The sequence below is a fragment of the Onychomys torridus genome, chromosome 7 (genome assembly GCF_903995425.1).
Source record: "Onychomys torridus chromosome 7, mOncTor1.1, whole genome shotgun sequence".
Taxonomy (NCBI): Eukaryota; Metazoa; Chordata; class Mammalia; order Rodentia; family Cricetidae; genus Onychomys; species Onychomys torridus.
This window is the reverse complement of record NC_050449.1, coordinates 98,799,709-98,817,074: the sequence shown is the minus strand read 5'-3', so window position 1 is coordinate 98,817,074 and position 17,366 is coordinate 98,799,709. Positions and strand designations below refer to the sequence as shown.

The 17,366-nt window shown below is 43.3% G+C and overlaps 1 protein-coding gene across 1 annotated transcript in view; it reads left to right on the top strand.

Annotated features, from left to right (window-relative positions):
* Col6a5 (collagen type VI alpha 5 chain) overlaps nt 1–17,366 on the top strand; it is a 93,617-nt gene that overhangs the window by 48,591 nt on the left and 27,660 nt on the right. The window contains exons 27-32 of the mRNA XM_036194045.1: nt 2,613–2,675; nt 4,514–4,576; nt 8,356–8,391; nt 8,508–8,544; nt 11,374–11,385; nt 11,962–12,449. Coding sequence (XP_036049938.1) covers nt 2,613–2,675; nt 4,514–4,576; nt 8,356–8,391; nt 8,508–8,544; nt 11,374–11,385; nt 11,962–12,449 — 699 coding nt within the window. The remainder of the gene's footprint in view (nt 1–2,612; nt 2,676–4,513; nt 4,577–8,355; nt 8,392–8,507; nt 8,545–11,373; nt 11,386–11,961; nt 12,450–17,366) is intronic.

Genomic DNA, 17,366 nt, shown 5'->3' with positions numbered 1-17,366 from the left:
AACTCAAGCAAGGCAGGAACAAAGAGGCAGGAGCTGATGCAGACGCCATGGAGGAACACTGATCATTGGCTTGTTCCTCAAAGTTGGCTCAACCTGCTTTGTTATACAATCCAGGACCACTTGCCCAGAAGTGGCACCAATCTCCATGAGCTGGGGCCTCCCATATCAATCACAAACCAAGAAAATGCACCACAGGTTTGCCCATGGGCCAATCTGGAGGGAACATTTTCTTAATTAATTTTCTCTCCTGCCACAAACCCGCCATAGTGTAGCTCAAGCCCGCATGTTGTAGTGTCTCACCACCTGCATGAGACACAAAGCAGGAACTTAGGTGGAAACTCAAGCCACTGGGCACCATTTGTAGCCAGAAGTTTTCCTGGTCCCACCTGGCTCGCAGCTGCTCAGACCCAAATAGACACACAGAGACTTATATTACTGATAAACTGTATGGCTGTGGCAGGCTTCTTGCTATCTAGTTCCCATATCTTAAATTAACTCATTTCTATTAATGTATAAGTTGCCATGTGGCTTGTGGCTTATTGGTACTTTACATCTTACTTCTCATGGCGGTGGCGGCTGGCAGTGTCTCCTCACTCAGCCTTTCACTTCCCAGCATTCTCCTCTCTGCTTATCCTGCCTATACTATACTTCCTGCCTGGCTACTGGCCAATCAGTGTTTTATTTATCAATCAATCAGAGCAACACATTCACAGCATACAGAAAGGCATCCCCCGGCACTTCTCAGGTGACTCTAGCCTGTGTCAAGTTGGCATAAAAGCTGGCTATCACAGTCATGTACCAGATGCTAATTCTAGAAAAATCAAAAATACTTCAGAAACTCTAAGACTCCCCTGCTGTCATTTCTTAAGGCTCAATGACTTGGTCACATCCCAGGGACCTGTCATTATTGTGCACTAACTGGGGTTCTATGAGATCATTGGACAACTATATCTCTTTAGGTACCCCTTCTTCTCAAGATGGGAACAAAGTACCAGAACCAGTCCCAACTAACCCCAAGGGTAGACTTCCCAGCAAGTTGGTATCTCCTTTTTTGCCATCGTCTTCCCATTGGTGTGCTTTCTAGAGGGTGGTGGGTGGATGTCCTCTTCCTTTTCCAGGGGGGTGGTATTTTCCTGAAGCACTTGCTTCCATGGGTTCTGCTCAGCATTTTCACTACTGTCGCCAACCGAATGAATCAAAGCTCTTAGTCCAATCGGTGCTCGACTCAACATCTTTCAAATCCCTCATTGTCTATTAGAGAATCTGTCTGCATGCTGCAGAGCCAGACACGTGTGTAACTTCAGCAGAGGTCGCCCTCATTCCCTCTGTGTACACTAGGGCTCAGTACTATGACTTCCCAAACTCCAGAATGGCTTTGTCCCTGTAAGGCCCCAGTCAAGATGAGCAGACTATCTATCTAAGGAACCACCTCCAGGAGAACAGGCAAGTTTCAGAACATCTGAGAAGTGCTTCTTGCGGATGGACTACCTGAGACAGACAAGAGTTTAGGATCAGAGGTTAGAAAGGACTCTCAGAAAAGAGCTCTCATTACAGAGGATCTATTTTCTGATTTATTGACAAAGGGAGACATGTAACCACTTATTGATCAATGTGAAATGAACATATTAATAAATAACTACTACCCAAAGTCAGATTGAATTTCTTTAACTGAACCTTTACGCTTTCAATTTAGTTTTACATCTTCAGTTATTTTTTTTTTTCATTAGTTCTTTGAGATTTTTTACAGTGCATCTTGATAATATTTACCCCTCCCCCAATTTCTCATAGATCCATTGCCCTTTCATACCCACCAAACTTGGCCCCTCCCCCATTAAAAAACCCGATCAAGTACAGTCTGCACTGTGCTTACACTCTTAGATGTGTGGCCTTCCACAGGAACAGGGTCAATCTGCCTCCAGTGACACCCTGAGAGAAGATTGACTCTCCATCTCTCCAAAGCTATCAATTGCCAATAGTTCCTTAGCTAGGGGTGGGACTTCCTGTCTACTCTCCCTTCTACCCCACGCTGGGGTTCTGTCCTGGCTTGAGTTTGAGAAGGTCTTGTGCATGCTGTCAGAACTTTTAAACAAATTCTTAACCTTGAAAAATTTAGTGTATTTGCCGAGGGAGGGATGTTGCCACAGCAGTGCTAGCATTACAGATATGCGCCACTACATCTGGCTGTTTTTCATGGATCCCAGGGGATTGGGCTGAGGTCCTCAGTCTTGTGCCACTAGCACTTTTACCAGCTGGAACATCTCCTTACTCCAAGATTAATATTTTATTTTTACCTTCAACTTTTCGAGATGTAACTCATAGAACTAGGAAGTCATACTTCAATACTTTAGGTAATCAATGCTTCATGTTTTCTAGTATATTCTCTGGTTGTTTTTAGCAACTGGATGGCTATTGAATTGATATTTATGTATAAATACTTGGATTATTAGAGTATTGAAAATAGCTTTAATATCTGAGTTCATGTCAAGATGCATTTATTGCTGTTTTAGCCTTCCTTATGTAATGATTACAAGATCAGTTTAAGTATTGATTGTAGAGAATTTTTCCATTCTTTCATAGCAAAGATTTTTAACATCTTGATCTATCTGAATCAGGGTGATGCTGGAGATCCTGGAATTCCTGGGGGGCCTGGACCCAAAGGATTCAGGGGACTGACTGTAAGTGGCCTGTATTTTGGAAAGAATAAACCTTTTTTTTGTAGACCTCAGCTTTCTTACTGTGATAGTAAATGTGGACTGTTGACTCATTTCAAGGTCATCTTGAAAGCCACTCACTAGTCATGTGACCTTTGGCTCACTTTCTTAGGGCTTCTATTTCCAGATATCAGAACTGAACCTAGTGACACACACGGTTGCTTTCTGCTCTACAAGTCTATGGTTTTTAAGATTTACTAAACTGGTGATTGGTTGTTGGGGAAATACCAGTGCCTTGCAGTCTTTTGGAATTGAAGCTGATATCTTCCCTGTGTCCCAGGGGGCTGTCTGATGATTCCATTATCCATTATCCACAGGTGGCCAGATGGATATTGTTTTAAGGGAGGATACTGAGGTGTTCTAATTAGCTACATAGAGTAGAAGACCATGCTTTCTTAAGTACAAATGACTGAGACTAGCATCTTTTTATTTTGAAGTCTGAGTGCAATGTCACAGTCACTGGGTGTGGGAGAGATATAGTTCAAGAGGTCCTTGGCATTAAGCTGCATATAGTTTGTTAGTATCTCTCTTTTGAGTTTGGGAAATAAACATAGTCCACTCATGTACCATCTTGTATGTGGGAAGTCATTTTTATTATTTGATTTTAAAATATTTATTTATTTTATATTTTATTGAAAATAGACTTTTGTTCATATAATATATCCTGATTAGAATTTCCATTCCCTCTACTCCTCTCAATTCCTTCCCACATCCTTCCATCTAGATCCACCCTCTTTCTGTCTCTCAATAGAAAATGAACAGGTTTCTAAGGGAATATAACATAGCATAGCATAGCATAACATAACATAACATAACATAACATAACATAACATAACATAACATAACGTAACATAATATAATATAAACAAAACCACATTGGAATAAGACAAAACAAGCACACATATTTTTATTTTTATTTTACATGTATGAGTGCTTGCTTACATGTGTGCATGTATACCATGCATGTGCCTGGTGCCCTTGGAGGTCCAAAGAGGGCACTGGATCCTTTGGAACTGGAGTTGCAGATAGTTGTGAGACACCATGTGGGTGCTGGGCAGGGAGCCTGGCTCCTCTGTAAGAACAGCCAGTGCTCTTAATCTCAGAGGCATCTCTCCAGCCCTTATTGTTTGATCTTTATAGACAAAGGTTTGTACACAGTCTTTGCATACCTTGTTTTGTGAGCACTAATCCCAGCTCTGACTAACTTAGATGTAAGTTTACTGCCAGCACTCTGTGGCACTGAATAATGGGACAAGAGGGAGATGGATGTTCGCCAAGGATTAAGAATCCGTAGCTTGTATTATGAGCAAGGAATTTACCTGATTTGAATAAGCTGCTACCTCTTATTTTTAATTAAATTATTATTCATTATTTTATGACATTATTTTTGACACTAAGGATGGAACCCATACACTCCAGGTAAGCACTGTGACACACAGAGAATTGTGCTTCAGTCCAGCTGTTCTTTTAAGAACAATTTTTAGGAAGTGTAACATCTCATTTAAACTAAGATAATCTTGGTGCCAGAAAGATGGCTCAGTGGTTAAGAATACTTGCTGCTCTTGCAGAAGCTCTGGGTTCAGTTCTCAGCACCCACATGATGGCTCACAACCATCTGTAACTCCATTTCTAGGAGGTTCCATGACATCTTGCCTCTGTGGGTGCTGCATGCACATGGTTGGTCTCTGTCTATGGATATAGGCAAAATGCTGACATATATAAAAGTTAAAAAAAAATTAAGCCTGAGATAGTCTCCATGGACAGAAAATGTAGAATCTACACTTGTGTCTTTTTTTTTTCAGCTCTCTCAAGGCTTGAAAGGTGAGAGTGGGCTTCAGGGGTCTCAAGGCCCGCCTGGACGGAGAGTGAGTACATGTGGGAACTGACTGATGTGTGGTGGTTTCTGTTATTCCCAATGGGAAGGATATGGAATTTCAAGACAGAAGCACTGGGTTCGAGCAGCCAGTCACTGTGTCTCTCGGTTTATTATTAAGATGAAGATTATATGCCCCTGCCTAGCTGAAAAGGTAGTTGTAGGGATCAGACAAACACCATGAACTGTGAGTGCAATGTGGATATTCACTGTTAGCATGATTTATCACTGAAGCCTTTGTAATAGGGATGGGCTTGCCTATGTTTCATAGAGGAATCTTGACAGAGTTCCAGCATGCAAAGCAGGTTGGTAGATAAGAGTTTGCCAGAACCACTCTTGTTGCCTTTTTAGCCTTTATTTGGACTCTAGAGAGATTTGGAAATGTAACCACAACTTCCACTCTGGTTCCATTAGGAGAGAAATGTTATCTCTGGAAGCATCCCCAGGCAGGGCCAGGCATGCCTCCCCAGGCAGACCTGCATCTACTTCACTGCTTCTCATGTGGTTGATGATTCAGGGTCCCTTTCAAGCAGAGTCAGGGCAGAACTAAATACCGCCAGCACCTGCTACATGGAGGAGACCCAGACAACAATGTAAATGCTCCAAGGCTGCATGAAATGCTTTTTAGGCACTGAAGAATTCTTGAACTTTGGATCTAGCAAAACAAAACTTGCAGATGGTTTCTTGGCCAAATGACTCCATAGTAGAATATAATAATTATTTGTAAAGGTTACTCCACTATATGCATTACAGAATGGGTAAGTATGGTCGTGTGTGGGAGCAGCTAATCTTTGGGCCAGTCTTCTCTCCTCCAGGTTCCTTTTTTTTCCCCAGGCCCTAGGGCTATAACTAGGGTGTGGTCTTTGTCTCAGGTTCTTGGTTCTTAGCTTTTGTTAAGGACTTGCTTGGAGCTACTCTTAATCAATCAATCTCTCTCTCTCTCTCTCTCTCTCTCTCTCTCTCTCTCTCTCTCTCTCTGTGTGTGTGTGTGTGTGTGTGTGTGTCTGTAACTGGAGTTACAGATGGCTGCACATGGGTGCCTGGAACTGAACCTGGGTCCTCCACAAGAGCATCAGGTGCTCCTAACCTCTGAGCCATCTCTCTAGCACCTGGAGTTACTCTTAAGATCTCTTTCAGGATAAGCTCTTCCTACTTCTGGCCTTCTGAAAAATGTAGCTCCTACTCTCTGTATTACTCTGAAACTGTTTCTCTGTGTGAATAACTGTGTTCTTTCCCATTTTCTGTTCTAATTTGAAAGGAGACTAAGACTTTAAGACTCTTAGTGATTTCTTCACTGGGTAGAATCATGGACAGGACACAGTTCTGGTTAAATCAGAAGCATACTACAGGCCACCTCAGCATTTGGCAGACATTTAACTATTATTAGATGGCTAAATGGATGGACTGATGGGTGGATGGACAATGGATGGGTGATAGATGGATGATAGATGGATGATGAATGGGTGATGGATAGATGACGGATGGATGATGAATGGATAGGTGATGAATGGATGATGAATGGGTGATGGATGGGTGATGGATGGATGATGGAGGGAAAATGGGTAGGTGATGGATGGATGGGTGATGGATAGATGATGGATGGATGATGGATAGAAGATGGATAGATGATAACTGTGTGATAGATGGATGGATGAATGATTGATGGGTAATGAACAGATGATGGATGGATGGTGAATAGATGATGGATGGATGATGGATAGATGATGGATGGATAGTTGATGGATAGGTGATACATGTATGATAGATGGATGATGGATGGGTGATGGATGGATGTAGATGTAACCGTCTTGTTAAATAAGAAACACAGAGCCAAATACAGAGTTAATAGTCAAGAGGTCAGAGCAATAGCTGAGAGCTGAAAACCTTACCCTTCACTGCTGCTGCTGTCTTTCCTCTTCACAAGAGGCCTACTTCCTGTATCCTGTCTTTTTTAATAGACTTTCTGTTCTGACTTCTCATTGGTTGTAAACCCAACCACATGACCTCCTTGTCACTGCCTGTCTGTACAGACCTCCAGGTCTTCTATGGTTGGTATTGAGATTAAAGATGTGTGTCGCCATGCTGTCTGTATCCTTGAACACACAGGGATCCGCCTAGCTCTGCCTCCCAAGTGCTGGGATTAAAGGTGTGCAACCACCACCACCCAGCTTCTGCTATGGCTTGCTCTGACCTCAAGGCAACTTTATTAACATACAAATAAAATCACATTTCAGTACAAATAAAATATCACCATAGATGGATGATGGGTAGGTGATGGATGAGTGATGGATGGAAGATGGGTGATGGATAGTCAGACAGATAAATTGGTTGTTATTTATAACAAAGGTTGGCTATCCTGACATTTCTGGTTAAGCACCTGGGGGGGGGAGCACCCAAGGGAATGATTGAGTTTGAGTATATAATGCACTATTTTTTTCTGAAAAGAACCCACTAGCAAAAACATTAAAAACCATGACCAGTGAGAATCCTGATCCTGGGAAGAAGCAAGAGAAGAAAAGGGAAAAAACTCAGATGGAAGAAGACCAGGGCTGATGTCTTTCCAGAAGCCATCCCTGCTTGATCTCTCCTAACTATTTGTTTCTTTATTTTTATTTCTGAGATTCTAATATAATTAAATTTCTTCTTCCTTTTCCTTCCTTTATACCCTCCCATATGCTCCTCCTCACTCTCCTTTAAATATATGACCTCTATAGTCCTTAATTTTTCTTTTTTTTCTTTTTGTTTTTTGAGACAGGGGTTCTCAGTATAGTTTTGGTGCCTGTCCTAGATCTCGCTCTGTAGACCAGGCTGGCCTTGAACTCACAGAGATCCACTTGGCTCTGCCTCCTGAGGGCTGGGATTAAAAGCATGCACTACCACCACCCAGCTGTTCCTTAATTATTATTGCACATATAAATGTATATATATATTCCTAATATATTTTATTACACATATTACATACATATATTCATAATATATATCATACACATATAATACACACATATATATACTTAAATATAACTTCTTCAGTCTGTATAATGTTACTTGTATGCATGTTTTGGGGGCTGACTATTTAGTACTGGACTGTCAATTGGTTTTCTTTTTCCTGGGGAAGACCGTCTCTCCCACTCCCAGCTTTCTGTCATATTGAGGCATTGTGGACTTTACCCCATCCTCGTTGGCATTCTATTGGTTTCATCCTTGTTTAGTTATACTTGGTCAGTCATGTTATTGAGACTTTATGGGCTTAGCTTCTGACATTACAAAGAGATTCAATCTCACAGTAAACTCCCTCCCTAGCGATTTGTATCCCTTTGTTCCTCAGTCTTGTGTCATTTATGAGCTTAGCATGTATGCTCTTCTTTTGTGTAAATCTCATTTCCTATGCAATTGCCTTTGGTTCTTTTAGATATACTGAGGCTTATTGCCTTTTGCATTTTAAGTGTCTTGATTTGTAAGATAATCCACCTCTGCATGCTCAATACATCTATCTCCTTTGTTCTACCTGGTGGAGAAAGTCTGCTGCTTATAATTAGGAAAAAAATAATTAGAAAAACTTCTTCTAAGGATAGCATCTTTAATACAAACAAAAAAAATACACTCTTGATAGGAATGGGAAAAGTTCTCTGTAATTGACCCACCAAGCTTCATAGTACTTAGCCACATTCTATCATTTCTACTTCCAATAAAGGAGGAGATGTTTAATTGTTTTAAATTTTCTTACTAAAAACTATAGTTCACAAATCAATAACTTGCTCTTTTCCCCCTTAGGGTCCTAAAGGCACAGCAGGGAAGCCCATGTATTCCGTATGTATCGCTTTATTTGTGAAAACAAACAAAACCAATACCAGTTCATTGGGAATGAGACACGTGCACCAGAAGGTCACCACACTCATGTTTGTTCTCTCTCTTAACCTTTCTAGCCTTGTGATCTGATCCAGTTCCTACGGAACCATAGTTGTGAGTATGTGGTCAAGAACATTTGTGGTTGGTGAGAACACTTGGGACTGAGTGTAGAGTGGGTCTGTGGAATCAGGAGGCTGAACTCCCTGGTGAGGAGCCTCTGTAATTGGATTGCCTTGGAATTGGAGGGACATCTCACATCCGATGTGGAAGACAAAGCATAAGAGCATGTGCTCATAAAGTGTTATGCATATAGGAAGAGGCAATATGCATATGGGAGATAAGACTCTCCCAAAGGCTCATGAACTAGCTGTATTATTTATATGACAACTATAAATAAAATGATTGGGGGGAGTGCAGAGTACTCAAGGGGTGGACCCTGGGGTGTAGATTTAGTTGGTTAATTACTTAATGATTTAGATATTGGAGTCACTCAAGTGTGGGTGAAATAATGATGCTTCCCAAGACTGTGAAACTAGAGAGACAGAAGGTGAGGGATGAACTCGTGAAGGTGAGAATGAAGAAGGGTCAAGCGGCACAGAATGGAACCCCAAATCTTTAAAAATGGATTTGACAGAGAGGAAGAGCCGAGGTGTTGGGGAGGTGGCTCAATGGGGACAAGCACTTGTGTAAAAGCATGAGGACCTGAGTTTGGGTCCCCAGCACCCACATACAGTGTAACTAGGGGGCTGGAGAGATGGCTCACAGGATAAGAGCACTGGCTGCTCTTCCAGAGGCCCTGAGTTCAATTCCCAGCACCCACATGGTGGCTCACAACCATCTGTAATGAGATCTGGCGCCCTCTTCTGGCCTGCAGACATACATGCAGATAGAACACTAGATAATAAAAAAAAATCTTAAAAAAAAAAAACCAAAAAACCCAAAAAACAAAAATAAACTGTAGCTAGGCACTTTGTTGTGCACACAGTAGGCATACCACACTCTTGCACATCTCCAGCACTGGGGGAGGATCAAAGAGCTTGTTGCTGGTCACCAGCCTGTAAAAAAATAGTGAGCTCCAGGTTCAGTAAGAGGCTTATTCCCCAAGAATAAGGTAGAGAGCAACCAAGGAAGACACTGGATGTCTCCCCTGCCCACTCCTGGCGGGCATGTACATGGGTAAGTGTCCTCGCACATATGCCTCCACAAGGAGATCATGTGAAAGACCTTAAGAGCTAGAAGCCTCTTCAGCACGGGAGGGGAGGTGAAGAAGAGCTGTGATGGAGAAGTGATTGATCAGTCTCTCTAGGCATTGGCAGCTTCCCCAGGGAGACCATGGGTGAGGAGGAAGGGCAGTTCCTCAAGAGTTTGAGATTTGGAGGGAAAAGATTCCCCAGCATGGACTGAAAGGAGTCAGCCTGTAATTAGCTGAAGAAAGAGTAGGTGGGTTGCATAATCTGGTAGAGAGAGTGCGTTAGCTCCCATCTCCCACTTATAGAATGGAGAGAAAAGTTGGGTGGCAGGCCTTCATGGCTTGGTATAAGGCATCACCAAGGCTATGTTGAGGTTGGACCCTCACATCTGTAGATCTCCTGTCCTGCACCAGCTCTCTTTTACCCAGGGCCTAGAGCCAAGGTCTTTGTTTGTTTTTAGTTTTTTCGAGACAGGGTTTCTCTGTGTAGCTTTGGAGCCTGTTCTGGAACTTGCTCTGTAGACTAGGCTGGCTCAAACTCACAGACATCTGCCTGCCTCTGCCTCCCGAGTGCTGCAGTTAAAGGCGTGCGCCACCACTGCCCACCCAGACTAGGGCCAAATTCTAAACTGGTAGCTGGGACTCTCCCCTGGGAATAAAATGAATCTGGGAATATGGGGCAAGGGAATGATTGAGAATAGAACAGGAGACTGTGAACATTTAGTGCTGTGAGGGGAGCTCTATAAGGAGAATTCTAGGAAAGTAAACATGCCAGGCAAGGTGAGGTGATTTCTCCCCATGTCACCCCACTTTGTAGACTCAAACCTAGCCTGTCTCACAGGTCTAAAGTCAACACATGGAGAGATGTTTTCAGCCCTGGGACAAGGAGGAGGTTGTAGGTTAGATGCACTGCCTGGTGGCTGTGGGCATCTCATTGACCACAGGACTGAGATAAACACTGGGTGTTATAGGATTTGCCGTAAGGGCTTGTGTGCCGTGGAAGCTGGCCTGTCACCAGTGTTAATGAACTTTTTTTTTTTTTTTTTTTTTTAAAAAAAAGGAAGATTGGAGTGATTCATTTGCTTCCCAGGAATGGAGTCAACTAAACATGCAAACTATCAGGCCTGGAGTTTCCTCAAGATTTCCCAGCACTTCCCTTGATGTGCCATAGATTTACAGTGAGACCAGATGCTGCCCTGTCAGCAGAAGTCCTTGGGGAAACCTCTGGACTTGAAAAATAGCTGCATTTTTAATCAGAGACACAGTTTATTTGAAAAAACCCACCCCCATGGTTCTCCAAATAGAGGTTCCCAAGGCATTCATCAGTAAAGAGAATCAGATCCCATATTTTAGCCTCATGTTGCCGAATGAGTCTCCAAAGGCTCTAAGATGAGAGACAAAGCAAATTGGATTTCAGCTATCTGGCCATTTAATCAGAGTCTCATCTTGTCGGCTTCTATGACAAGTCATGGGCCTTTCCACTTCAGCTAGAATTCTGCTGAAGTCGGCCAGCTCTGGCTCACAGGGGAAATGGCCAGGAATGCTACCAAATCAACACAGTTCTGTGGACAGCTCTCCGGTCTTTTAACCATGGCTCCCTGCAACTTAGAAATTAGCCCCATTTTAAGCGAGGACACAAATCTTCAGTTTGGTTGGGATTCTACTGTTTAATTTTTTTTTTTTGGTCCATGTTCCAAAACATAATGGATTCATCTCTCTTTGTCTTTTTTTTTTTCCTTTTTTTTTCAAAACAGCCTGTTGGAAAGGTGAGTGTTCTGACCATACTATTCTTGATGAACTTGTGTCTGTATTTTGATAAGGACAATTTGAAGAAAGCCCTCCTCCCCAGGAGAAAAGGACTTTTAGCTTCTATGCAGACATTTCTCTTCTGATGGTGACTGTTTCTATCTGTCTGTGTCATGTTTTTGACCTGAGTGTCAACAGTGACCATGGCGGCCCTCACACTGTTGTTCTTTCTGTCTAGGGCCCATCATAGTTTTCTACTCATTTTTTAAAGAGTAGCTCCTGTCTTTCTGGGAGGCAGGATGTACTGGAGATTCAGGGAACAGGGCTCTAACTCATCTGTACTGTCTCCATCAACTTTGGCTTCTTGGATACATTCAGTGTCCTGTCATTTCACAAATGCTACCATGTATAAACCTTACCCTGCCTCGGGATGGTCTTGTTAGGACCTAAACTGCAGTAAGCATGTCTGACACCTTAGATGCCTGGATGACAAGCCACTGCAGCCTGGGCTTTACCAGCTGAACCAACATCACTATGTAAAGGGACAGCTGTGACTTAGTGAAATCTCTTAATGGTTTTGCTTTTCTTCTTCATAGAAAAGTGTCCCGTGTATCCAACAGAGCTGGTATTTGCTCTGGACCAGTCCTCTGGTATCACAGAAAGGAGATTCAATGAAACAAGAGACATCATCACTTCCATTGTCAGGGACCTCAACATCAGGGAAAATAACTGTCCTGTAGGAGCACGGGTTGCTGTGGTTTCCTATGACTCAGATACCAGTTATCTCATCCGTGGGTCTGACTACCGGAACAAGAAACATCTCCTTCAGCTTCTTTCCCAGATAAAATACCAAGTCCCCCAGAAGGCCAGGGACATTGGCAACGCAATGAGGTTTGTGGCCCGTAATGTTTTCAAGCGGACATCTTCGGGAACCAATGTCAGGAGAGTTGCAGTGTTCTTCAGCAATGGCCAGTCAGCCAGTAGAGGGCCCATCCTCACGGCCACCATGGAGTTCAGTGCCCTGGACATCAGCCTTGCAGTCTTTGCTTATAATGAAAGAGTTTTCCTTGATGATGCTTTTGGGGTAAGAATCTCCCTTGTTCATTTTAAAGATAGTGACATTGGTAAGGCGGTGTGAGAACTCTCACAGAGTCAGGGTGGGGAGGGTCTCTCCCCCCCCCCCCCCCGCACCACCACCCCCGCAGTCTTAATGAGTCAGTGGCAGTAACAGCCAGGTTGTTAGACCCTGCTACGTGCTGGGCCCTGGAACTAGAGCTCATGTATTCCCAAAGCACCAAAGTGAACGCATGTGCAATCTCCATGTTAAAAGCCAGAGAACAGAGGCCTGAGCATTCTTAGTGACAAATTCACTTCTACATGGCTACCAAGTGCCTATTAACTCAGGTCCACCTGAAATAAACGTGCATGAGTGGGTGTTCTGCTGGCCCTCTGCTGGCTAGGCCTGCTAGGAATAGCCACCTGCTCACTGTTGTCTGTTCAGACAAGTTCTCACCTGTAATGGAAGAAGCTCAGGGGAGCGCTGAGCTCCTGAAATGGCACAGTGAGTATTTTCCTCTAAAGATGTTCTTTCATTTTTGGACCCACTCATGTTAAAGGAATCAGTGTTCTTCCGTCTTGCTTTCTTATCCCAAACAAAACAACCCACACAACTGCAGATCCTTTCCACTTCCTGTCCAGTGACTTGCAGTGTGTTGATCTCTCAGGAAACACATGTGTGTTAGTGACCTCAGAGCTGACAAAGCACTGGGCAGGAAGTGACCTGAGGGACAGAAGGTCGATTTTTGGCTTACAGGTCCATAAGGATGCAGTTTGTGTGGTGGGGAAGGCCTGGTGGGGAAGCATGGGGCCACAGGTCACCATGGCATCTGCAGTGAGGAAGGAGGAAAGATGACAGGAAATGGGGTACAGCCAGCAAACACCAAGGCCCGCCCCCAGGGACTCATTTCTTCCAGTAAGGCTCCACCTCCTAGAGGTTCAACAGCCTTACAAAACAGTGCCACCATCTGGGGGCCATGTGTTCAAACACAGAGACAGTGGAGAACGTCCCACATTCAAACCACAAGAGGCTCCTGGAGCTGGGTGAAGCCATCTCATTGCTCAGGAGGCTATGCAGATCTCTTCATATGCATACATTTCTATAATAAAAGGTGAGAGGGAGTCAGCTTGCTCCACACACGTGCACGCGCATGTGCGTGCATAACACACACACACACACACACACACACACACACACACACACACATTTTCTAGACCCAGGATCTTGTATAATATTAAAAGGACCAGCCTTAATATTTTACTCCCCAGGGGCTCAGAAGAGAAAACTATGAACGGCGTGGACTATTTTCTGGAAAAGAATCTAAGCACACCAAGATGTTTGTCCATCTACCTTATTCCTCAGGAATAAAATCCTATCTACACAGCTTCAGTTCTGTTCTCGTGCCTAGCTCCTTTCTTGCCTGATTTCTCTCTATACTTACCTACTGCTCCCTCTAAGTTCTATCTTAATTCTCTTGCCTTAATTCTGCCTCATCTAGGTCCTTCTCATCTTGTTCTTACCCAGCTAGTACTTCCCCATCTGGCTCCTCCTTATCTTCCATCTTGTCCACACGTTCTCTATGGTCAAAATCCTCCTTATCCCTCTCAGTCCTCCATCCTCAAGTTCTTCACTCCTCTCTTCCTCTCCATCTCCTTATACCTCTAAGTCCTCACAAGCCTCTGAGGTGTTCAGTTATAACCCCAAGCCATAGCGATCCTCTGGCAGAGCAAGGTCACACAGACTTGATATGAGGTCCCAAAGGCAGGTAAGAATTTTCCTCAGTCAGTGGCCATCTGGCTTTCTTTTATAACCTAAATGAGTGCTAATGATTGGTTAGTCAAGAAGGGAATTTATGTGCTCAATCTACATTCCTAGAAGTGGTTAGGTAAGAAATTAGGGGCCTATTAATAAGGCTGTAAGGAATGAGGGTCTCACCCTAAATAGCACAAGAAATAAAGCTATCCTCCTGACCCGGGAGAGAGGTGTTGTTTCGTTCAGTCTTGGATGCTTGATAGGTGTTTTATTTAAATATACTGTTAGGAGTTCTTGGAAGCATGCATAGCATTATAAGAAAATCATTCTAGGAACATATATATATATATATATATATATATATATATATATATATATATATATATATATACAAAAGCTAAAATATCACCAAGACTTCTTACACCATGGCTTGACCTTTGGAGAAGTCCTTGACTTTCCCAAGTAGTAGCTTTTGTGATAGTAGCTGAATTCCATTACATTTTCCTGTGGCTTGCAGCAACAGGAGCTACAAGAGTTGCTGATAAAACAGATCTTAGAAGTCAAGGTCTCATGGCTCCTGGTTTCTCTCTTCAGGCTTTCCTGCCTCCCTAATTTTGGTCTCTACAAGAAACAAGTGACATCCCTGCTCTGTGAGCTACCTCTAATTCTAGAATAGAAGAAATATGAAGGATGGCAAATTCAATTTATAGTCTGATGGGTCCATGCCCAAACCCCATGGAGGCCTCAGTGTGGGAGCACTCTCAGCTGCTCTCTACAGAGCACTAACTTAGTGACATTTCCTAGCACTCGGCTATTACCAGATAACACTCTAACTTGCTAATTCTAGCCACGTATCATCTTGATCCATGATTCCTCCAGTCATTTCATGATACCTCTGCCTCTGTGCGCCTCTCCCAGAATACCTTCTTCCTCTTCCTTCAGTCCTCTCTGTACACTTTACAACTTTGGAGTTTTATGTACGTTTAAAATTTTTCACCATTATGAGGGGCTGGAGAGATGGCTCAGCAGTTAAGAGCATGTAATGTTCTTGCAGAGGACCTGAGTTCAATCCACAGTACCTGTGTTAGGCAGCGCCCAACTACCTGTTCCTCCAGCTCCAGGTTATCAGGTGCCTCTGGGTCCCACAGACATCTGCACTCAGGTCTCCATACCCACACAGATACACACCCACACATATAATTAATGTAATAAAGATATTTTTTACTGATATGATAAAGAATAGCCTGTTACTGTAACCAGTATTTCTGTGTGAAGATAAACATTTTTATGTGGTTTTGGGCATTTTCACTTTTCTGAGCCACCTCACCCTCCTCATTCCATTTTAAAATAGCTTCTTTTGACAAATCTATTTGAAAATGGTGCCTCATCTTTCTTATCTTGGTGTTCTGCCTCAATTGGAAACCAAATTTGCAGCATCCCCTGATGTTCCAGAAATTTATAAAAACGTTGCAAGTTTTGGATTAGATCTCTAGAAATCTGTTCTTCTCTATGGAGTTTCCTCCCATGCGTTGAACAGAATGAACCGTTATTAAGCACTGAGGCATTCCCCTAAAGCGTTACAGTCTTATTCTTGCTGAAGACTCTCTGTCTACTATATATAATTTGCGCCTTCCTGTCAAATCCTTCTAATCAAGAGAGGAAAAATGTAATTTTCCTGGCCCAACTTCTCACTTCAGTTATGACCCTATTCCTCAACTTCCCATACAATGATTTCTCAGGGAAAATTGCCTGTTTGCTGTCCATAGTACCTCTTCTTGCTCCCATCCCCCCTCCCCACTCCCTCCTTCTGTTCCTTCCCCCCTTTTTCTTTCTCCCCCTCCCCATCTTGATATTTTGCTTAAGTTGAATTCATTGAGTCAAGAAATGATCTTGCTTCACCATCCTGGGGGCTAAGACTGTTGTGTCCTGGGCACGAGAACCCCCAAAGAGACCACCATTCCCTGAAATGCAAAACCAAGGTTTATTGAAGCAGTTCAAGCCATGTTGCAGGGACCTCGGTTGAGCACCCTGACACAGCGGAGGCTAGAGGAGGTGCCTGCCCTTCTGCAAGCTCATTTTTTAAAGGCAAAAACCATAAGGTTACATCATTTAGGGGTGCTAGTATGGTACAATTCTGATTGGCTCAAGTTTTAGGGGCTTTTCAGAATTTCTGTGTTATCTTACTTTGTAGCTTTTACTGGTTGTTGGTCAAACTTTATAGACTACCTCCGGCATTGGGGCATTCTGTGGTTAATCAATTGCTACCAGATAGTCCTTCAAACATCCTGACTGTACTTTGACCATCTCCAGCATTGGGGCATTCTATGGTTAATCAGTTGTTACCAGATGGCTCTTCAAACATCCTGACTTTGTCCTGGGACCTACATCACCAGCTCTGAGAATTGTGAAACTCAGGCCTGTTTCAAGCTGGGGTGAGGGGCTTGCTTGAAATGAGCTTTGGTTCTTCAGAGACCATGCACAGACCACCACCTGGCTCTTACATTCTTTACGGAACAACTCCTATTCACATTTTTATTCCCACTACTGCTCCCAAAGTGCTCTTTTCATTCAACAGTGTTCTCAATATTTCTGTCCTCAGGGGCTGGTTCCCACACTCAGCCCACATGATTTATTAGCAATGTTAAGACAACAGTTGACCCTGGATTTTCTTGGAGACGTTTGTCTCCACTGACGCCTTACATGAACAAATGTCTACTCATCTCAGATAGGACACCAGGGACAAACCAAAGTAACAACTCCCCCAGTCTAGCTCAGTGAACCAATGAGTATTGGGCTTCCATACAGGTGCATGGATGCGTGAGGGCTGTGGTAGTCTGCATTAAAATATATACACCCTAGGCTCAGAACTAGGATCCTTGGTCCCCAACTGGTGGCACTGTGTGGGGAGGCTATGGAACCTTTAGGAAGTGTGGTCTTGCTGGAAGGAAGGAAATCTGTCAACCAGTTGGCTTTGAGAGCTTGTACCCTCAGCCTGTGGGTGGTTTGCTCTGTCTCCTGTTGCATTTAGGGTTGGGATATGGTCTCTCAGCTTCTTGCTCCTGCTTGCAGCCATGACTCCTCACCATTTTGGACTCTAACCCTTTGGAACCACCAGCCAAAGAATCGTCTTCCTTCTCTAAGTTGCTTTTTGTCATGGTATTTTATCACAGCAACAGAACGTAACTAATACAG